At 34.0% G+C, this 20,512-nt stretch overlaps 6 protein-coding genes across 10 annotated transcripts; 3 read left to right on the forward strand and 3 right to left on the reverse strand.

Annotated features, from left to right (window-relative positions):
- Positions 1 to 114: 114 nt before the first annotated feature.
- Positions 115 to 3,703, reverse strand: Fbxl4 (F box and leucine-rich-repeat gene 4). The gene is made up of 8 exons (XM_011150106.3): positions 3,252 to 3,703; positions 2,845 to 3,182; positions 2,607 to 2,700; positions 2,051 to 2,507; positions 1,716 to 1,971; positions 1,278 to 1,638; positions 877 to 1,204; positions 115 to 672 (listed from the first exon to the last, which is right to left on the reverse strand). Exons 2-8 carry the CDS (start codon positions 3,067 to 3,069, stop codon positions 342 to 344), a joined length of 2,052 nt encoding a protein of 683 aa, XP_011148408.1. The 5' UTR covers positions 3,070 to 3,182; positions 3,252 to 3,703; the 3' UTR covers positions 115 to 341.
- Positions 3,704 to 4,135: 432 nt separating this feature from the next.
- rswl (tRNA methyltransferase roswell) lies at positions 4,136 to 5,706 on the reverse strand. Its single transcript, XM_011150104.2, has 3 exons — positions 5,294 to 5,706; positions 4,643 to 5,210; positions 4,136 to 4,561 (listed from the first exon to the last, which is right to left on the reverse strand). Exons 1-3 carry the CDS (start codon positions 5,689 to 5,691, stop codon positions 4,205 to 4,207), a joined length of 1,323 nt encoding a protein of 440 aa, XP_011148406.2. The 5' UTR covers positions 5,692 to 5,706; the 3' UTR covers positions 4,136 to 4,204.
- A 745-nt stretch (positions 5,707 to 6,451) lies between these two features.
- On the forward strand, positions 6,452 to 8,694 carry Hacd1 (3-hydroxyacyl-CoA dehydratase 1). Its single transcript, XM_011150103.2, has 5 exons — positions 6,452 to 6,951; positions 7,129 to 7,243; positions 7,568 to 7,803; positions 7,929 to 8,110; positions 8,202 to 8,694. The coding sequence occupies exons 1-5, from the start codon at positions 6,872 to 6,874 to the stop codon at positions 8,282 to 8,284; spliced, it is 696 nt and encodes a 231-aa protein (XP_011148405.1). The 5' UTR covers positions 6,452 to 6,871; the 3' UTR covers positions 8,285 to 8,694.
- Positions 8,695 to 9,829: 1,135 nt separating this feature from the next.
- mRpL37 (mitochondrial ribosomal protein L37) lies at positions 9,830 to 11,946 on the forward strand. The gene is made up of 7 exons (XM_011150102.3): positions 9,830 to 9,921; positions 10,074 to 10,265; positions 10,336 to 10,560; positions 10,743 to 10,862; positions 10,949 to 11,055; positions 11,134 to 11,316; positions 11,465 to 11,946. The coding sequence occupies exons 2-7, from the start codon at positions 10,090 to 10,092 to the stop codon at positions 11,899 to 11,901; spliced, it is 1,248 nt and encodes a 415-aa protein (XP_011148404.1). The 5' UTR covers positions 9,830 to 9,921; positions 10,074 to 10,089; the 3' UTR covers positions 11,902 to 11,946.
- LOC105188573 (cyclin-dependent kinase 20) lies at positions 11,901 to 13,883 on the reverse strand. 2 transcript variants are annotated; one of them, XM_011150101.3, is made up of 6 exons: positions 13,854 to 13,883; positions 13,445 to 13,652; positions 13,131 to 13,319; positions 12,648 to 12,884; positions 12,341 to 12,568; positions 11,901 to 12,226 (listed from the first exon to the last, which is right to left on the reverse strand). In XM_011150101.3, exons 2-6 carry the CDS (start codon positions 13,637 to 13,639, stop codon positions 12,071 to 12,073), a joined length of 1,005 nt encoding a protein of 334 aa, XP_011148403.1. In that variant the 5' UTR covers positions 13,640 to 13,652; positions 13,854 to 13,883; the 3' UTR covers positions 11,901 to 12,070. The 2 variants fall into 2 exon arrangements, with proteins under 2 accessions (XP_011148403.1, XP_019699444.1); XM_019843885.2 differs by lacking the exon at positions 13,854 to 13,883 and adding an exon at positions 13,821 to 13,838.
- A 124-nt stretch (positions 13,884 to 14,007) lies between these two features.
- Positions 14,008 to 15,002, forward strand: Trs33 (trafficking protein particle complex subunit Trs33). 4 transcript variants are annotated; one of them, XM_011150099.3, is made up of 3 exons: positions 14,008 to 14,116; positions 14,277 to 14,407; positions 14,542 to 15,002. In XM_011150099.3, the coding sequence occupies exons 2-3, from the start codon at positions 14,285 to 14,287 to the stop codon at positions 14,941 to 14,943; spliced, it is 525 nt and encodes a 174-aa protein (XP_011148401.1). In that variant the 5' UTR covers positions 14,008 to 14,116; positions 14,277 to 14,284; the 3' UTR covers positions 14,944 to 15,002. The 4 variants fall into 4 exon arrangements, with proteins under 4 accessions (XP_011148401.1, XP_011148397.1, XP_011148402.1 ...); XM_011150095.3 differs by having other exon boundaries at positions 14,010 to 14,116; positions 14,196 to 14,407; XM_011150100.3 differs by having other exon boundaries at positions 14,015 to 14,116; positions 14,262 to 14,407.
- The last annotated feature ends 5,510 nt before the right edge of the window (positions 15,003 to 20,512 follow it).

Genomic DNA, 20,512 nt, shown 5'->3' on the forward strand with positions numbered 1-20,512 from the left:
TGTTGTAAACAATGAATTCTTGTAAATCGCTAATTCTTGAAGACACAAAATATTTTTTAGCCAGTTTAAAAAATATAATAAGTACAATCTTTCTACTATATATATATATATATATATATGCGTGTATAAAACTTAGAAAGATTTACTTTTTTTGGTGTGCCTATTAATACAATGTTGTTACATAAGTATCTGTCAACATAATATCATCAATATATATCAAAAGGCAAATTTGTTATTTTAATTACAATACAAGTCTTATCATGATATCACATTTTAGTTCCATCTTCATTTAATCTTTGAAACCGTTTCATGTGCTGATTTTTACAACTAACTTTTATATGCTAAATTGGTTCAATTGCTTGAAAGCTTCTTTTGATGGATACATGCGGGTATTGTTGTCGCCATTCATGAATTTTGGAGTCGCTGATACTTTCGCAGAAACTCAGATCGATCATTTCTAATTTAGGACAACACAACAAGAATCCGTAACAAATATCTGGTGTTAAAGATCGAGCACCCAATAGGTCTAATTGTTGCAAGTATTGGCATAGTAATAACGGTTCCAAATCGCGATCCGTGAGTCCTCGAAGAGCGGCCAGGAAGACTTTCTCCAAGTGTTGGCACGAAGATAACAGTGCGCGCAAAGAATCTCCAGGAGCACCCATACCACCACTATAAAATAGAAAAGAAATTCTACATTGTTCCTTTTCTATTATATTTATTATAATTTCTATCGTATAATTATAAGTTATTACAATCATCATTTTTTAATTGCAAACAGAAATAAGACAGGGTTATTTGTATACAAAAAAAATACACAAACTTAATAACAAAAAATAGACAATAGGTGGATATTATCGATAAAATAATGCATACCACCAACCAAAATCCACTTCCCGCAAATTCTTACAACGAGCGAGAGCACGAAGACCGTGCGGTGTAAAAGTCTGCGCTTTCCAAAAATCCACACTTTCCAAATATGGACATGAATTTCCTAATTCCACCGCGATCTCGTCCACGTTCAAACGCTCGTGTGTTCCCGCTACATTCAAATGTCGCATCCGAGGGTTCTTTCGCAATATTGAGCACAGTGTCGAAGTTTCAATAGTTGTTCTGTAAAGTTCCAAACGCTCGAGGAATTCTAAATTCTCAAGCTTGGAAAAACCTTCATTCGTTATTTCCAAACAATTACGCAAGCACAATTCTGAAATGTATGTATTAATTATATTACGGAAATTATTATGCAGCGAATTGCACTGTAGCAAACTGGCACGTACCTTTTAAATTTTTACATATCTTTGACACTTCAGAGATAACGATATCGTTAACGATGTGGCAGCAATTTAACCGTAAATGCGTCAAAAGACTACCGCATGTGTTAAGAAAGTTTACGATATTTTGATATTTAAACATATTGTAGTTACCACACCATGAGAGATCCAACTGTCGTAGATATTGACATCTAGGTGCCAAATTGTTCAATGCTTGCGTATCGAGACAGTACCAATACGGCTTTAAGTTCAAACATGTGTAGAGTAAAGCATCCCTCGCTATATTGTTAAAATGCTTGTTCACTCTGCACAAGCGACACAGCGATCTCAAGTCTAAATTTTTCAATATCTTTAGCACCGTCTCATCCTGTAAAATTTACCAACGGAATAAATTACATTATGTATTATTAATTGCATAAGATGGATTTCTTAGTGTATGCTTACAGGAAGTGCAGAAAAACTGCCACATGGTGGTTCTTCAGATTCGTTCAGAGTTGACGACGAACTTTTAATAGGCAATAATTTCGATCCATATAAAGAGGTTGATGAGGAAAGATAAATGTCTTTTATAAGCTTCGGAAATTCTTCTTGCAAAAATTGTTGCAGACTATTGAATGCCTCTTCAACAGGCGGTACACAACGATAATGTTGTCCTAATTTTGATATTAACTTGCTCTTAGGGAAATTTTCTATTATTTTGCTGTAAATAATGTTACATTTCATTATCATTATGCAGATAAAAGTTTAATATATGATTTTAATTATTATTATAGCAATACCTTTTATACACTGTACAATGCGTATGTAGTGTTTTTTTTAGAATGACTAAATCCTGGTTTGCATTTAAGTAATCTGGTGTTAGATTATGAACATCTTCATTGTGTAGATCAATGCAGCTTAGTTCTTGCAATAGATTATTTAAATTCTGATTATGCTGTCGATCATTAGGAATGATCAATTCAGATGTACCAATAAGCAACACAGCATCTAATTCTGTATAGTAGTCTAATAGGCTATGGTTGAACTCCAGTCTTAACATTTTGGTCTTGAAGTTACACAGTTGTAAATGTGGAGAAAATATTCGTGGTTTGTGAGGGACAATCTGAGATGGTCCACTCCATAACTGAAACCATTGGCCATAACAGTCTTGTGCCCAAATTGCAATTACACTCCCAGGATTATATGTTTCATATACAGAAACTCTGACTGGATATACTTCTTGGTAATATTCAATATCTTTAAATTAGAAATTATAATAATAATTATCACTATAATCTTAACAAGGAAATTGTTTTCTTTATGAAAGTCTTTATTTATGTTATCAATATTGCATACCGATATAATCCTGACTCACTATATTTTCGTTATTCTGAGGCATATAATCTATTGGTTTTGAAGGTGCTTTGTCCCACCATGGTCCATAAGTTCTCTAAAAGTATATTGAAAAATAAGGCAAAATAATATTAAATCTATCTGTTTTGTTAGGATTATAACATTAAGCTAAATTACAATTATATTTAGTTGTAGAATAGTTATATATAGATAATAAGCAAAAATAGTAGTCATAAAATACCATAACAAATGCTTGCGGAAAATCTCCATAGTCCGGAAACTTGCTAGGATTACCAGCTATGTTGTAAGCAGTATACGATATGCTGATATTGCTGCCATACTGGGAACTAAAGTCACAAACATCTTTGACAAACTGTTCAATAAAGGTGATAGATTCTCTCTTGCCGGTAGTCGTTTCTTTGTTGATAGATATTGCCTCAAATTTAATCTCCTCATGAGATATCATGTCATTTACAAGGAAATATATATAATATATTAAAAATAATAATTGTTCATACACATATTTGTATATATATGAACATCTAATATGTATTATACTGCTGCATCACAATAACATAGCTGCAATGTTAACAATAAATATAATAATTGTCTAATAACATCACGTTGTATTTAGGTTATAAAACTCACGTTGTTATAAAACGGTAAACTATTCAAACAAGTACAATAATCTTCGTCAAAACTGACAATCGTTTCCATCATTCTTCCTATTTGTGTACTTCCAACACAGACATTTATATTATAAACTAACTGCTAACACTCTTATATACTGCATCGAGAAATGGATCTCGAAAAATATGTATTACACATGAGAAGTGAGCATCTGTGCATGCGTAACGTAAGTAGTACAGAAGAGATGTTGATTATGTGATATGGCCGATGCTTATACTCATAACTCAAGAAGAATGTTAGAAAGGATTAAATATGTATACGTTATTGGTTGAAATTTGACTAATCAAACATTAATGTCGTACTATTTATACGACACATGTGTTTAAACCTGTGTTTAAACCCTGTACGTACGTACTGGTACGTGCTTTACGCAGCCATGTATTTTGGTTGAAGTTAGCAATCTAGTAATATACATATATAGAAATCTGTGATCTTTTTTTCAATGTATAGTAATAGTAATAATGAGATGCTCTAGAGGGCGCGAGTGATCAATCATATTAAAGATGCTTTACATTTCAAAAAATTATTTGAAAATAAAAAATAATTATAAACAAAAGGAAAAGATTGATTTGGAATATAATATAAAATATCTATAATAATGATAATAGTTAATAGAGATAGATAATAGAAACATGATTATAATGATAATAGTTGGTATGAATTAAGTGAATTTTCATGTATCAAAAACCATCTTAATAAATATAATCTAAGTACAACTTTGTATAAGTTTTATTTATATAATCAAATAAAAGTTATCGTTTTTTCTCTCTAAGATTTATTCCAATTTTTTGTAGAAGATATATAATGATCACAGGGAGTAATTAATAAGTCTTTTCATCTGTGTATTATTATATTTTTAAATATATTTTTGATACATACAGCAATTGACAAATACCTTCTATCTTGCATCTTTATATTTTCTTCCTGACGGAAAATGTGAAATTTGTTGCATTAGGTGATCTCATTAGAGCTTGATTCTCATCTGTTTGTTCTTTGTTTTTAATTTTTTCCAAGAATTTGGACTGCAAATATATTTTCCTCTTTAACAAATATTCTCTGGTCTCTTTCAATTTTCTAACTGGCACATGCCGAAATGCTTGCTCCCAACTTCTCGTGTGTCTCAAATCTAATATTATAGAAAGTATTTGATTAACTGTAAAATTCTTTGTTGAACCAGAGCCCCAATCGAGATATTTCTCTATCGGCAGTCTTGCCATACGAATGTCTTCTTTCTTAGCTTTTGCCAAAGATAAAGGTTGTGGTTTTGACTAGATAGATAGAAAAACCATTGAAAATATTAAACAAATATGAAGATTAACAATATATAAAGCATCTGAGTAACAACTTACTTTATCTACCATTGCACCTATAATGTATACCATATCAGAATCATATTCGACCAAATTTGTTTTACAATGTGGAGTAAGATACACTAATTGGTCCTTTGGAAACAAATCCAAGTAAGATTGAGATGTTACAACAGCTGGAAAATCTTTGTCCAATAAATTGGGCATATTGCGAAGAAAATAATTTCTGAGTGATCCTTCATTTAGATTACAATAGTAAAGAAACATAGGATTATCATGAATACGATTGGCAGCAAATGCAAGAGTCAGTTGCTTGGCGCAATTGTGATTTTCAATATTAGTCATAAAATTTTCATAGCCACAATCAAACACAATTTTAGGTTCGAACATCATAGCCCAAATTAATTTAGAATTATAGTAGTTATGCATAGTTTGTCGATATATACGCAGAAACATTGAATTATATGCAAGACCATATTTTATCTCTTTTGTATCTTCTTCTTCCTCTTCTTCTTCCTTTATTGCTTGTTTTTCAGTTTTTTGCTGCAGCATCTTTGCTTTTTTCTTTTCCCTTGATTTTTCATTAGTAAATAAATAACGAAGATACTTCCTATAAAGTATCGTGCAAAACATATGATATAAATCAAAGAAAAAAGTACTTAAGAGTATTTTATAATGAATACAAATACTTACTTTCTTCCTGATTTGCTTGATATATCTAACAGTTCCAACCAATGCATTGGTTTTATATTTTCAGGAACTTGTTCAGCATTATGTCGTAAAACATCTACTTCTAATTCTAATATTTGAAATATTTTTTTGTTATCAGGATTGGATAGAAACTCATCGAGTTTTTGCTGCTCGTTAATATTCTGATTATTAGAATTCGACAAAATGTTGTCATTCTGAATAACAGTTTGACAGTAAAATCGTTTACAAATTGTGTAATTCCAAACTGACACATTAATGTAATGTACATTACTGCATGGTGCAGTCCCATCACAGATTACTTGTGTAAAAAGTTTCTTGTGAATTTTTATTGATTTATTTAGATATCTCATATAATTATATATTTTACAAAGATGACTCATTTTAACGACAATTATTATTGTTAATATCAATGTTAACAGAATAATATGAATATATCATTAACTTGAAAGATGCCGATATAACCATAAAGCTACAAGCTCTTAATAAAAAACTACTTAAACAAAAATTTTGTAGAACAGAAACTCAACAAATAATATCTTATTCGACTTTCAGAGCAAATTTGTATAATGTTCGGATTGGTACAGAGAAGCTTCAGTAGATAGAGAATTTTTAAGGTCATTCTATAATACGTGTCGTAAGTTGTAAGCTGTAAGAATTGGCGAATCACAGTCGATTATTAAGCCAGCAGCACACGGTGCTTGTTTTCGTGCTGGTTTGCTTGCTGGATGAAAATACTGCGTTCTGATTGGTGCATTTCCATCCATCTTCGGAAATGTACCAATCAAAACGCAGTATTTTCATCCAACAGCAATCCAGCACGAAAACAAGCACCGTGTGCTGCTGGCTTTAGAAAAATAATCGGCTATAATTGATCAGTTCTTATGGTTTACAACTTACAACACGTATTGTAGAATGACCTTTAATCTTCTTAAGAAAATTACCAAACGTCTGGAAATTTACTGACTGCCTTTCGAAATTCACTGCCAGTATTGAAAATACATAGTTTATGTCACGTATGCTATAGATTTTCAGTGCTGACAGTGAATATCGGAACGCAGCCTTTTGGTCTGTTCTATGTAGCTGCACTGCTGAACTGGTGCAATAAACTAGAGCGAGAAAACGTATATTTATCTCTCTTTAACTTATTGCACCAGTTCAACAGTGCAGCTACAAAGAACAGACCAATTGTTGCACAACGATTGAGTGTTTCGTTAAAATAAAAGTTCTTCAAAAAACTCTCCTTGTTGATTTTCATATCAAGGCCAATCAGAAGTTTCGCTGATTGGACTGTTATTCGATTCTGTCGCAAAGTGATATCTCGTAATACGTCTGTTATTGATTAATAATTAAGTGGCAATACCTACAGGAAACATTCATGTATTCATACAACTCACAATATGAATAAACATGCATATTTATGATCGTGACACTTTCTTGATAGTCATTCCAGTTACATCTTTATTATATCATTGTTAATACTGCAACTCAGTTCAGTTGTGCATTCAGTTGTGCTGTAAATCGTGCTCTGAAGTTTAGTTTGAAAGATTTATATATATAAATATGGCTGGAACGAAATCTAGAAAACTTGGTACTCTCGCAAAACTTTATCTGGCGTTGTATAATCTTGGGCAAACTTTGGGGTAAATTAATTTTTTCTGTTATATTTGCAGAATGACAAAATTTGAAAATCCATTGCTTTTTTTAAGATAGCTTCCAATTTTTGACATATCTTGTATAAAATATATTTTTTTTTATTTTCTAAAGTTTTATGTGCTTTTTTGCATATGTTTTAATTAATTTTTAAATATTTATTTTAGATGGAGTTATATAATGTATCAAATTATACAACATTACATCAGTCCTTCAGGTAGTACCTTATGGAATAAAACAGAATTATCTATAGTTATTTTCCAGAATGCAGCTATTTTAGAAGTATGTAGCATTGAAATTAATTATATCATTAAGTTCTATAAAAAAATGAAATATAATTGAAGATGAATAGAAATTTATTAAAGCTTGATAATATTTTTAATATTTTTTATATAAACTAACTAAAAAAATGAATTCTTTTTTACTTCAAACATTTTAGGAAATATATCCAAATAATATTATATTTGATTTCTTAACAGTTTTAAAATTAAATTTTAATAATGTTTCCATGTATATTTTTATAGCAAAATTTAATTTGGTCGAATATGATTTATATTTTTTTATCACATAATTATTTGGTTTATCATAGAAGTTGTATATTTTCAGATAATACATGCAGCAATAGGACTAGTATCATCAAATTTGATAATTACAACATCTCAAATATTGAGTCGTGTTTTTCTTGTAGTTGGAGTTATCTTAGCTACTCCTTATACGTATGCAGCTGCATCTTTAGGACTTCAGCTATCTCTCATAGCATGGTCTATTACAGAGATAATTAGATACTTCTATTACTTTTTGAATCTTTATGCTATTGTACTATACCCAGTGATATGGCTGAGGTAATACATTATTTATTATGATTAAAATGTTTTTTTGTAAAATTTGCAATTTTGAACAATATTGTGCTATTCCAACTTTAACTATACAAAATTATCGATAAAGATATAATCTGGAAACTTTTCAGATATACTACATTTATCATATTATATCCAATTGGGATAACTGGTGAATTATTGTGTCTCTATGCTGCTGTAGAATATGCTAGTGCTTATTCTAATGCATGGAGTTATATTCTACCAAACACATGGAATTTTACATTTAGCTATTTATATCTGTTGATAGGAGTTATGTTATCGTATATTCCAAGTAAGTATATAAATATATCTATATAGAAAAGATGGTAAGTCATTAGTTAGATAGTAAGTTACTTATTAATTGTGTACTATATTTTTTCCAGTTTTCCCTCAGCTTTATATGCATATGCTTGCGCAAAGGCGTAAAATGCTAAATCCCAGTGATGCAATGAAGAAAGCCCATTAGCGTGTAAATTTCTTCCATTGTCCATCTTTTCCTGATATCTTCTCAAAATAATATTAACAAAAATATATAAGACAAAAGTATTTTATTATATATTTGTAATAATGGACTTTACATATACATATATGGGATGGTGAGTTATTTTATATGTTATTATATAATTCTTTATCCTTTCTAATTTATTTGTTTTTATTAATTACAATATGTAAAGCTAAGTACATAATCAAATTTTTTGATTCAAATATTTCATTTTTGTTTAAAAAAAAACTTATCGAAAAAGATATAGAATAAAGGATGTTTCACTAGTTGAGTGGAACTATTTGAAAAATGAAACTCTATTGTATCGACTTCCTTATTGGGTCGTGTCACGACTTTATTTTTGTTACTCATCAATAAATATATGAAAAAGTACAGTGCCGAAGTGCCTAAGCCAGAGCTCGGCAAAAAATGCACGCGACGGCCGATTTTCGACTATCTCCGCCCACCGCTGTTCCCTTTACCTCGCCACTCCGCATGCTGCCTACAAGCCGCTCGAGCCTCAGGAGCGTGTTTCCAACAGTTTTCCACGTCACCCATGAGGTACTATTGTTGACGCGTTTTTTTTTTAAGTGGTATCCCCAGTAGGCCTAACCTATAATTCTATAATCTATAATCTATAATTTTTGAAGATGAAGTTTATAAAAAATGAGAAGCGTTCTTCTTTAAACGACGATTCCTTACCACGTCTTATGCGGCTCGCTACATGTAATATGCAAATTGACGTTTCCGCTCTTACTAATAAAAGACGCCGAAAATCGAATTAAATATTCTTCATTTAACATATTTTATTTCGCTTCTGTTCAATTAGTTACGGGTTGTTACAGTCATCAGTGGATTAGGCCTACTGGGGATACCACTTAAAAAAAAACGCGTCAACAATAGTACCTCATGGGTGACGTGGAAAACTGTTGGAAACACGCTCCTGAGGCTCGAGCGGCTTGTAGGCAGCATGCGGAGTGGCGAGGTAAAGGGAACAGCGGTGGGCGGAGATAGTCGAAAATCGGCCGTCGCGTGCATTTTTTGCCGAGCTCTGGCCTAAGCAATGACGTATATACTTAGATCAAGCATTCTGTCCACAGAGTGAAGTCAAAGTTGGCAGTTTAACGACAGGTTGTTTCAACTTCTTGATAAATTAACTGATAGTTAAATCATGTGTCTGTCTTTGTCTAAATTGAAGGAAAAACAAAGATAAACATAATTTAACTATCAGTTAACTTACCAAGAAGTTGGAACAACTGGCCCTTAAACTGATTTGTTAAGATAACGGATCTAAGAATCTATGTACTCCGTTACATAAATTAAAAGTTTATAATTATTATTATATAAACTACAGATTCATAATTATAAATTTAGTAACGCTAAAATTATTATACTTCCTAAAAATGCTAAGTTATGGTTCGAGTCTTGACTAAATTTTATAGAAGTCGGTAAATTATGGTTTGAGTTTTGATTAAAATCAGCTATTATTTAGTCAAGACTTAAACCACAATTTATCAGCCTCCATAAAATTCGGTTAGAGAGGTTATGCTTCATATACATAGAAGAGGTGTTGTAAAATTAAATGAGAGATCTTTTTACTTGATTATTGAATATTTCCTGCTGTAAGTTGCATATGTTATGTCTAATAATGTTATTTAAGTTATTATATTATTTAATAAATTTAATGGATATTAAGAGAACATCCTTAGTAGAAAATATAACTTTAAATTGTTTTCCATTTTATATTTTATGTTATTATTTATTCATTTTTTAGATAACATACATACACAATGAAGTTTACGCAAATTTTGTTTAAACAACACTTAGACAGAATGTTTAAAAGGATATGGCATGTGAAACGAAATCGTAATATTAGGATTTTAAATGCAGAAGAATACTTGTCAACATTGGGGTTTAAAGTGAAAGATCCTTTAGAAATAGTGAAACCAAAGCAAATATTTCCAAGGTATTGTATGCTAAATTGTGCTTCTTACAAAATATGTATCATGTGTATTTAACACAAAATTATATATTAGGATTCCACAACATGAATTACCTCCTCTGAATGTTATATTTAATGAGACACATCCTGATTGGAAAGTTAAGGCATGTCTTACATTTAAAGACCACAATGTTCTGCAACAAGGACTTTCTCAAGCACAGATATTAACAAACACTGTGTGTTTGTCAGAGAGTTCTTCAAGTCATATTGCAAATTTGCTTCCTGACCTTCCAGAAAATATAGATGATATAGTAAAAAGGTATATTAAGCATTATATATATATATATAAAACCTTTAAATTTAAAAAAGGTATATTAAGCATCATATATATATATAAAACTTTTAAATTTAAAAAAGGTATATTAAGCATTATATATATATATATATAAAACCTTTAAATTTAATTAAAATTGCATTTCATATTTTTCCTGGTCTTTACAGGGCAGTTTATGCTTCAAATATATTTGATGCTCATCAAGAGAAATTACCAAAGAGGAAAGATCCTAATAGACCTGCATGGGTATTTCCCAGAGATTATGGCATAACCAATGCACGGAAAATGTTAGTAACATAATAGAATTAAATGTGTATTTCTAAAAAGTAATGTATAAATTTATATATTTTTTTTTTTTTTTTTTTTTTTTCAGGCAAAATATGTCTAGAAAATTTGTACAACTTTGTGAGTCTTTATCTGGCACAGATATTGCACAGAAACGATGTGTATTGTATGATGCAGTTACAAAGATAGACTGGGGTAACTCATTTGTATATTGTGAAATATTCATATGTTATATTACATAATTAACTACTTGAATATGAAAATATTTTGCAGATAAGGAATCGGATTTGTTTCAATTTACTTTAAGATCTGATGTGATGATCATGTCACTAAACTCTTTGAAACCAATTGAAAGTTCTATCGACAACATAAAGATTGATCTCCCAAATATCTATCCTATGCACCACACTGTCAGTTTTGATGAAACAAACTTCTATAAAATTGGGGACATATATCGTAAGTTAAATGTACTTTGCATATATATATATATATATATGTAATTTAGTTATATGTAATCATTGTAATGATAAATTTTTATTATATCACTATATAATAATTAGATATAATATTAGAGATATTCATTTTATAATATTAATTATAACAGCTGTCAGCACAACATCACCTTGGATAAACATTCATACCATCTTCGTGCATTATGATCCAGAAGAAGTTAAAAATTTGACGGAGTTGGCTGTGAGGGAGGATCAGATTTTTGGTCGTGCCATGCTGAAGTCGTACACTGTGGCAGTATCTTGTGCACGTCAAAGATTCGGACTATTCGTAAAGAAATTGCCGGAGCCTGTCACTGTACAGTGCATTCATACAGATGGAAAACACTATCACTTTTTCATATATCAACTTAATTCATTGGACACAAACGATAACAGTACGAAAAATTTCTGGTGCACTTTGCCACCTTTGAGGCTCTTTCGGCAAGCTCAGTATGATAACGGAAGACCGGTAATTGAAGATTACAATCCGGAAGTATTCAGGAGAATACTCGCGTTTTATAGGAACGGTAGTTCAAGTGACAAAGCATGAAAATATCTGTCAATTTAAATAAAATTATAGACTTGCTTCTTTATCTTTTCTGTACACTATATATATATATATATATATAGTTTGAAAATTAAAAAACCAATTGTCTATTTTTTTTTTAATGAAAATAACATTTCCTGCATACCATTGACATATCGCGACAAATGCACAATTAGACAATACTTAGAAAGTTCTCAAAGAGTGTACTAGCTTGTACGTTCGGGTTGATTTCTTTTGGTTTCACACGTAGACGATGATCTTGCGGTGGTTTTATCAAATTTTTCAGTGATGGATAAGGTTTCGAGTAAAAGTATACGTGACATAATGCCTGCGTGACAAATTAAGAATAATAAGTTATAAATCTTGTAGAAAAAGAGAGAGAATTCTGTTTTTCCACATAATTTATATATATAAGATAACGAAAAAGATAATCATACACAACCTGATCAGCCGTGAGACGTTTCGACGAATTATAAATTAAAATCTGTCTGATTAGATCGATAGCTTCCGGTTGCGCGTCCTGGATGATACTTTCCCACGTTGTCCCCTTGGCATAAGGAAATGTAATTTTGTTGTAATCCGGTAATGTAGTTAATTCCGGCCAAGATTCTGACGTGGGAGAGCCTAAATATTTCAAAACTATAGCCAATTGCTCGATATCAGTTTCACCCTTTAATAATATTACAAAACAATATATATGAGTATAAAATTTAATACCTCCAGATTTTAGTTAAACAGAATATCTATACCGGAAATAACGGAGAAGTGTTCAACAGTTCGCCGAATATACAACCGATTGACCATATATCGATCGCAGACGTATAATATCGTGCACCGTAGAGTAACTCTGGTGCTCGGTACCATCGTGTAGCAACCTGATGTGAATACGGCTTCGTACCGTCGTGCCACATTAGTCTGCTCAAACCGAAATCCGCAATCTTCAAAATGCCTTTGTCATTGATTAGCAAATTCGCCGGCTTCAAGTCCTAAAATATTATCCAAACTCTCTGATTGCTGACAAGATATATTGAAAGAAAAATTGGAAAGCTTACTTTCAAAAAATTAACTCGAATTCATACTTTTTCAAGAAATTAAGATTGTATAAGAACGTAAAGAACAAACTCATCTTCCTTTTATAAAATTATTGATATTTTTAAAATACAACTGGTTTAAAAATGAGTTCGTGTTCTTATTAAACCCTCTAAGAAGATAAGAATAATTATATATTATACCCTATGTATTATATTCTTCCCGTGTATATATGCTATACCCTCCAGCAACATTTTCATATAAGTTTTGATTTGCGATAACGTCAATGTAACATCGGTGTCTTTCAGTACTTCCCATAAGCCTGTTGGCATATATTCAAAAACCATCACGAAGTCTAAGCCACTTGGAAAGGCATCTAACAATTCAACGACCTGCAGGTAACAACGTTATATGAATCTTATTAAATTATTCGAAAAAATAAATGAAATAAGAAATATTTTACATACAACAAACAAGTTTTCGTTTACTCAAAAGACGAGAACATTAAAAGACTTACGTAGGGATGTTTTAACTGCTGTAAACTTTTGACTTCACGTATAATGGACACGGGTATACCGTCTTCAATTTTTTTGACTAAAATTTTCTTTAGAGCTACTTCTCGATCCTTGATTGTATCGTGTGCCTTCAAAACCAGACCTTGCGCTCCTTCACCGATCTGTCCGTTGATAACGTATTTATCCATGTTTACCATAGATATTTATATTCTATAAATATTATAAACATACGCATTATATACATTAATTATTTATTTATATTACAAATTCTATAAAATAGTTGATAAAAATGTTATTGATTATATGTGTTCTTACATACATATAAAGTTTTTTATAAAAGGTAAAAGCTACAAAATCTTTTCTTTATTTCATACATACTTATTATTAACTTATAACTATTGAGGTTTATACCATGAATAAGCGTGCTTTACAGTTTCCATAGTTACCAATGTAGTACACTGTATTATCACATAATCACGCTAGTTGCGGCGCATGTGCAAGCAAATGTCTAGCTGTGTCACAGATGTCATTTATTGTCATACGGTACATCATAACATATAATAATTTGTGATGTATGGTTTTTCAATTAAATGGAAGAGCATTAACAAATTAATGTAAAACTGTTTTAATTATAACAAAGTTGGTTATTGACACTTCTTGACATACTTTATCAGGTAAATATAAATGTATATTACGAGTTACACGAATTTATTTAGGCAGGGCATTAAGGGTGAAGAAGAAAAATTTACTTAGGAAACAAATATATAGCAGACTATACACTATCTGATAGAACAGTGAACATCTTGTTATAACCATCAGTTATATAAACATTAGTTGAGAAAATGAAGCAACAGATAATTGATTCCAAAACAAATTCTGCAACTGGGGAAGCTGACGAGTGTCTTTTTGAGTATTTACACGCCGAGCTGGTAAATTATGTTCTGGGCAAATCATCTAATACTACAGTAAGTAGTATATGCATATTTACCTAATAAATTTTTGGATATATTGCTAAAAATTAATAACTTTATGTTGAATATGATATATCACTTTATTTATCATGAAAAATTTCTCAGTTAAAGGTCACATATTATTACAGGAAGGTGAGGAAGAACTATCTCGGTTAGAATGGATGGGATTTAGTGTTGGGTATCGGATCATTGAGCGATTAACGAGAGAATGGAGCAGATTTAAGGATGAACTAGACATGATTAAGTTTATCTGCACAGATTTCTGGTCCAGCCTGTATCATAAGCAAATTGATAATCTCAGAACTAATCATCATGGAGTATATGTGTTGCAAGATAATGCTTTTAGGTTATTAGATAAAATTGGCACAACTAATAGTAAACAATATCTTAAGGAGAGTCCTCGTTTATTAGCTTTCACTTGCGGTCTTCTCAGAGGAAGTTTAGCGAATCTTGGTATTATTAGTACTGTTACCGCAGAGATTACTACATTACCAAGTTGTAAATTTCATGTTCAAGTTCAAAGGATTTAATATTTATGTTGAATTTTAATATAACTTAGTGTATAGATACAAAAAATACATATATTAAAATTGTATGTAACAATTTTAATTTGTATAAAGGAATATAATAAAATATATTATGTATAGATATTTATATTTTTTGCCACTTTAGTTTGAGGAAAATAGAATATTACTTTACAAGACACACACATAGAACAATTTCATAATAATCTTATATATTTTGTACCTATTATAATCTATAAAAATTTTTTATCTATATATATATAGACAAAAAAAAATATATATAGTTACATCTCAGGTGTGATTTTATCTAAAACTCATCTCTCTCTCTCTCTTTCTCTCTCTCTCTCTCTCTCTCTCTCTCTCTCTCATTTACTATTGTAAAATATTATATAGTTAAAATATAGTAAAAATATAAAAGTTATAATTAAAATATATATCTCCTAAACGGTTAGAGATACAGGCCTGGTTCTGGCACCAAATTAAAGTCCTCTCAAAACCCTACATTTTGCCGTAAGTGACGACTCTCTACTCCCAGTAGAAGCGGAGATATCAACGCAGAAAGGTTGGAAAACTTTAACCTTCGATATCTCCTAAACGGTTAGAGATACAGGCCTGGTTCTGGCACCAAATTAAAGTCCTTAAAAACCCTACATTTTGGACTACATGGACGACTCTCTACTCCCAGTAGAAGCGGAGATATCGACGGATGAAGACTGGATATCGACGGAGAAAGGTTGGAAAACTTTAACCTTCGATATCTCCTAAACGGTTAGAGATACAGGCTTCGGAAAGGTACCAAATTAAAGCCCTTTCAAAACCCTACATTTTGGACTACATGGACGTCCCTCTACTCGCAGTAGAAGCGGAGATATCGACGGATGAAGGCTGGATATCGACGGAGAAAGGTTGGAAAACTTTAACCTTCGATATCTCCTAAACGGTTAGAGATACAGGCTTCGGACAGGTACCAAATTAAAGCCCTTTCAAAACCCTACATTTTGCACTACATGGACGACTCTCTACTCCCAGTAGAAGCGGAGATATCGACGCATGAAGGATGGATATCGACGGAGAAAGGTTGGAAAACTTTAACCTTCGATATCTCCTAAACGGTTAGAGATACAGGCTTCGGACAGGTACCAAATTAAAGCCCTTTCAAAACCCTACATTTTGCACTACATGGACGACTCTCTACTCCCAGTAGAAGCGGAGATATCGACGGAGAAAGGTTGGAAAACTTTAACCTTCCATATCTCCTAAACGGTTAGAGATACAGGCTTCGGACAGGTACCAAATTAAAGCCCTTTCAAAACCCTACATTTTGGACTACATGTACGACTCTCTACTCCCAGTAGAAGCGGAGATATCGACGAATGAAGACTGGATATCGACGGAGAAAGGTTGGAAAACTTTAACCTTCGATATCTCCTAAACGGTTAGAGATACAGGCTTCGGACAGGTACCAAATTAAAGCCCTTTCAAAACCCTACATTTTGGACTACATGGACGACCCTCTACTCCCAGTAGAAGCGGAGATATCGACGGATGAAGGATGGATATCGACGGAGAAAGGTTGGAAAACTTTAACCTTCGATATCTCCTAAACGGTTAGAGATACAGGCTTCGGACAGGTACCAAATTAAAGCCCTTTCAAAACCCTACATTTTGCACTACATGGACGACTCTCTACTCCCAGTAGAAGCGGAGATATCGACGGAGAAAGGTTGGAAAACTTAACCTTCGATATCTCCTAAACGGTTAGAGATACAGGCTTCGGACAGGTGCCAAATTAAAGCCCTTTCAAAACCCTACATTTTGGACTACATGGACGACCCTCTACTCCCAGTAGAAGCGGAGATATCGACGGATGAAGGATGGATATCGACGGAGAAAGTTGGAAAACTTTAACCTTCGATATCTCCTAAACGGTTAGAGATACAGGCTTCGGACAGGTACCAAATTAAAGCCCTTTCAAAACCCTACATTTTGGCACTACATGGACGACTCTCTACTCCCAGTAGAAGCGGAGATATCGACGGAGAAAGGTTGGAAAACTTTAACCTTCGATATCTCCTAAACGGTTAGAGATACAGGCTTCGGACAGGTCCAAATTAAAGCCCTTTCAAAACCCTACATTTTGGACTACATGGACGACCCTCTACTCCCAGTAGAAGCGGAGAAGGGATGGATATCGACGGAGAAAGGTTGGAAAACTTTAACCTTCGATATCTCCTAAACGGTTAGAGATACAGGCTTCGGACAGGTACCAAATTAAAGCCCTTTCAAAACCCTACATTTTGCACTACATGGACGACTCTCTACTCCCAGTAGAAGCGGAGATATCGAGGAGATATCGACGGAGAAAGGTTGGAAAACTTTAACCTTCGATATCTCCTAACGGTTAGAGATACAGGCTTCGGACAGGTACCAAATTAAAGCCCTTTCAAAACCCTACATTTTGCACTACATGGACGACTCTCTACTCCCAGTAGAAGCGGAGATATCGACGGATGAAGACTGGATATCGACGGAGAAAGGTTGGAAAACTTTAACCTTCGATATCTCCTAAACGGTTAGAGATACAGGCTTCGGACAGGTACCAAATTAAAGCCCTTTCAAAACCCTACATTTTGCACTACATGGACGACTCTCTACTCCCAGTAGAAGCGGAGATATCGACGGAGAAAAGGTTGGAAAACTTTAACCTTCGATATCTCCTAAACGGTTAGAGATACAGGCTTCGGACAGGTACCAAATTAAAGCCCTTTCAAAACCCTACATTTTGGACTACATGGACGACCCTCTACTCCCAGTAGAAGCGGAGATATCGACGGATGAAGCTGGATATCGACGGAGAAAGGTTGGAAAACTTTAACCTTCGATATCTCCTAAACGGTTAGAGATACAGGCTTCGGACAGGTACCAAATTAAAGCCCTTTCAAAACCCTACATTTTGGACTACATGGACGACTCTCTACTCCCAGTAGAAGCGGAGATATCGACGGAGAAAGGTTGGAAAACTTTAACCTTCGATATCTCCTAAACGGTTAGAGATACAGGCTTCGGACAGGTACCAAATTAAAGCCCTTTCAAAACCCTACATTTTGGACTACATGGACGACTCTCTACTCCCAGTAGAAGCGGAGATATCGACGGATGAAGACTGGATATCGACGGAGAAAGGTTGGAAAACTTTAACCTTCGATATCTCCCTAAACGGTTAGAGATACAGGCTTCGGACAGGTACCAAATTAAAGCCCTTTCAAAACCCTACATTTTGGACTACATGGACGACTCTCTACTCCCAGTAGAAGCGGAGATATCGACGGATGAAGGGGATATCGACGGAGAAAGGTTGGAAAACTTTAACCTTCGATATCTCCTAAACGGTTAGAGATACAGGCTTCGGACAGGTACCAAATTAAAGCCCTTTCAAAACCCTACATTTTGGACTACATGGACGACCCTCTACTCCCAGTAGAAGCGGAGATATCGACGGATGAGGATATCGACGGAGAAAGGTTGGAAAACTTTAACCTTCGATATCTCCTAAACGGTTAGAGATACAGGCTTCGGACAGGTACCAAATTAAAGCCCTTTCAAAACCCTACATTTTGCACTACATGGACGACTCTCTACTCCCAGTAGAAGCGGAGATATCGACGGAGAAAGGTTGGAAAACTTTAACCTTCGATATCTCCTAAACGGTTAGAGATACAGGCTTCGGACAGGTACCAAATTAAAGCCCTTTCAAAACCCTACATTTTGACTACATGGACGACCTCTACTCCCAGTAGAAGGAGATATCGACGGATGAGATATCGACGGAGAAAGGTTGGAAAACTTTAACCTTCGATATCTCCTAAACGGTTAGAGATACAGGCTTCGGACAGGTACCAAATTAAAGCCCTTTCAAAACCCTACATTTTGGACTACATGGACGACCCTCTACTCCCAGTAGAAGCGGAGATATCGACGGATGAAGATGGATATCGACGGAGAAAGGTTGGAAAACTTTAACCTTCGATATCTCCTAAACGGTTAGAGATACAGGCTTCGGACAGGTACCAAATTAAAGCCCTTTCAAAACCCTACATTTTGGACTACATGGACGACCTCTACTCCCAGTAGAAGCGGAGATATCGACGGAGAAAGGTTGGAAAACTTTAACCTTCGATATCTCCTAAACGGTTAGAGATACAGGCTTCGGACAGGTACCAAATTAAAGCCCTTTCAAAACCCTACATTTTGGACTACATGGACGACCCTCTACTCCCAGTAGAAGCGGAGATATCGACGGATGAAGGATGGATATCGACGGAGAAAGGTTGGAAAACTTTAACCTTCGATATCTCCTAAACGGTTAGAGATACAGGCTTCGGACAGGTACCAAATTAAAGCCCTTTCAAAACCCTACATTTTGCACTACATGGACGACCTCTACTCCCAGTAGAAGCGGAGATATCGACGGAGAAAGGTTGGGAAAAATTTAACCTTCGATATCTCCTAAACGGTTAGAGATACAGGCTTCGGACAGGTACCAAATTAAAGCCCTTTCAAAACCCTACATTTTGGACTACATGGACGACCCTCTACTCCCAGTAGAAGCGGAGATATCGACGGATGAAGGATGGATATCGACGGAGAAAGGTTGGAAAACTTTAACCTTCGATATCTCCTAAACGGTTAGAGATACAGGCTTCGGACAGGTACCAAATTAAAGCCCTTTCAAAACCCTACATTTTGGACTACAATGACGACCCTCTACTCCCAGTAGAAGCGGAGATATCGACGGATGAAGATGGATATCGACGGAGAAAGTTGGAAAACTTTAACCTTCGATATCTCCTAAACGGTTAGAGATACAGGCTTCGGACAGGTACCAAATTAAAGCCCTTTCAAAACCCTACATTTTGGACTACATGGACGACCTCTACTCCCAATAGAAGCGGAGATATCGACGGATGATCGACGGAGAAAGGTTGGAAAACTTTAACCTTCGATATCTCCTAAACGGTTAGAGATACAGGCTTCGGACAGGTCCAAATTAAAGCCCTTTCAAAACCCTACATTTTGGACTACATGGACGACCCTCTACTCCCAGTAGAAGCGGAATATCGACGGATGAAGATGGATATCGACGGAGAAAGTTGGAAAACTTTAACCTTCGATATCTCCTAAACGGTTAGAGATACAGGCTTCGGACAGGTACCAAATTAAAGCCCTTTCAAAACCCTACATTTTGCACTACATGGACGACTCTCTACTCCCAGTAGAAGCGGAGATATCGACGGAGAAAGGTTGGAAAACTTTAACCTTCGATATCTCCTAAACGGTTAGAGATACAGGCTTCGGACAGGTACCAAATTAAAGCCCTTTCAAAACCCTACATTTTGGACTACATGGACGACCTCTACTCCCAGTAGAAGCGGAGATATCGACGGATGAAGATGGATATCGACGGAGAAAGTTGGAAAACTTTAACCTTCGATATCTCCTAAACGGTTAGAGATACAGGCTTCGGACAGGTACCAAATTAAAGCCCTTTCAAAACCCTACATTTTGCACTACATGG

The sequence above is a fragment of the Harpegnathos saltator genome, unplaced genomic scaffold (assembly GCF_003227715.2).
Source record: "Harpegnathos saltator strain DR-91 unplaced genomic scaffold, Hsal_v8.6 scaffold498, whole genome shotgun sequence".
Classification (NCBI taxonomy): domain Eukaryota; kingdom Metazoa; phylum Arthropoda; class Insecta; order Hymenoptera; family Formicidae; genus Harpegnathos; species Harpegnathos saltator.

Coding starts and splice junctions, on each gene's coding strand:
- LOC105188573 (XM_011150101.3), bottom strand. CDS start 13,639: ATGGTAAACATGGATAAATACGTTATCAACGGACAGATCGGTGAAGGA. Junction 12,569..12,647: donor ACACTTCTCCGTTATTTCCG/GTATAGATATTC, acceptor ATATTATTAAAG/GGTGAAACTGATATCGAGCA. Junction 12,227..12,340: donor AACGTCTCACGGCTGATCAG/GTTGTGTATGAT, acceptor TTTGTCACGCAG/GCATTATGTCACGTATACTT.
- Fbxl4 (XM_011150106.3), bottom strand. CDS start 3,069: ATGATATCTCATGAGGAGATTAAATTTGAGGCAATATCTATCAACAAA. Junction 2,701..2,844: donor TTCCGCAAGCATTTGTTATG/GTATTTTATGAC, acceptor ATATACTTTTAG/AGAACTTATGGACCATGGTG. Junction 673..876: donor GAAGTGGATTTTGGTTGGTG/GTATGCATTATT, acceptor TCTATTTTATAG/TGGTGGTATGGGTGCTCCTG.
- Trs33 (XM_011150099.3), top strand. CDS start 14,285: ATGAAGCAACAGATAATTGATTCCAAAACAAATTCTGCAACTGGGGAA. Junction 14,408..14,541: donor GCAAATCATCTAATACTACA/GTAAGTAGTATA, acceptor ATATTATTACAG/GAAGGTGAGGAAGAACTATC.
- rswl (XM_011150104.2), bottom strand. CDS start 5,691: ATGAGTCATCTTTGTAAAATATATAATTATATGAGATATCTAAATAAA. Junction 5,211..5,293: donor TCAAGCAAATCAGGAAGAAA/GTAAGTATTTGT, acceptor GATACTTTATAG/GAAGTATCTTCGTTATTTAT. Junction 4,562..4,642: donor TAGGTGCAATGGTAGATAAA/GTAAGTTGTTAC, acceptor CTATCTATCTAG/TCAAAACCACAACCTTTATC.
- Hacd1 (XM_011150103.2), top strand. CDS start 6,872: ATGGCTGGAACGAAATCTAGAAAACTTGGTACTCTCGCAAAACTTTAT. Junction 7,244..7,567: donor AGAATGCAGCTATTTTAGAA/GTATGTAGCATT, acceptor GTATATTTTCAG/ATAATACATGCAGCAATAGG. Junction 8,111..8,201: donor TATGTTATCGTATATTCCAA/GTAAGTATATAA, acceptor TATTTTTTCCAG/TTTTCCCTCAGCTTTATATG.
- mRpL37 (XM_011150102.3), top strand. CDS start 10,090: ATGAAGTTTACGCAAATTTTGTTTAAACAACACTTAGACAGAATGTTT. Junction 10,266..10,335: donor CCAAAGCAAATATTTCCAAG/GTATTGTATGCT, acceptor ATTATATATTAG/GATTCCACAACATGAATTAC. Junction 11,056..11,133: donor AGTTACAAAGATAGACTGGG/GTAACTCATTTG, acceptor AATATTTTGCAG/ATAAGGAATCGGATTTGTTT.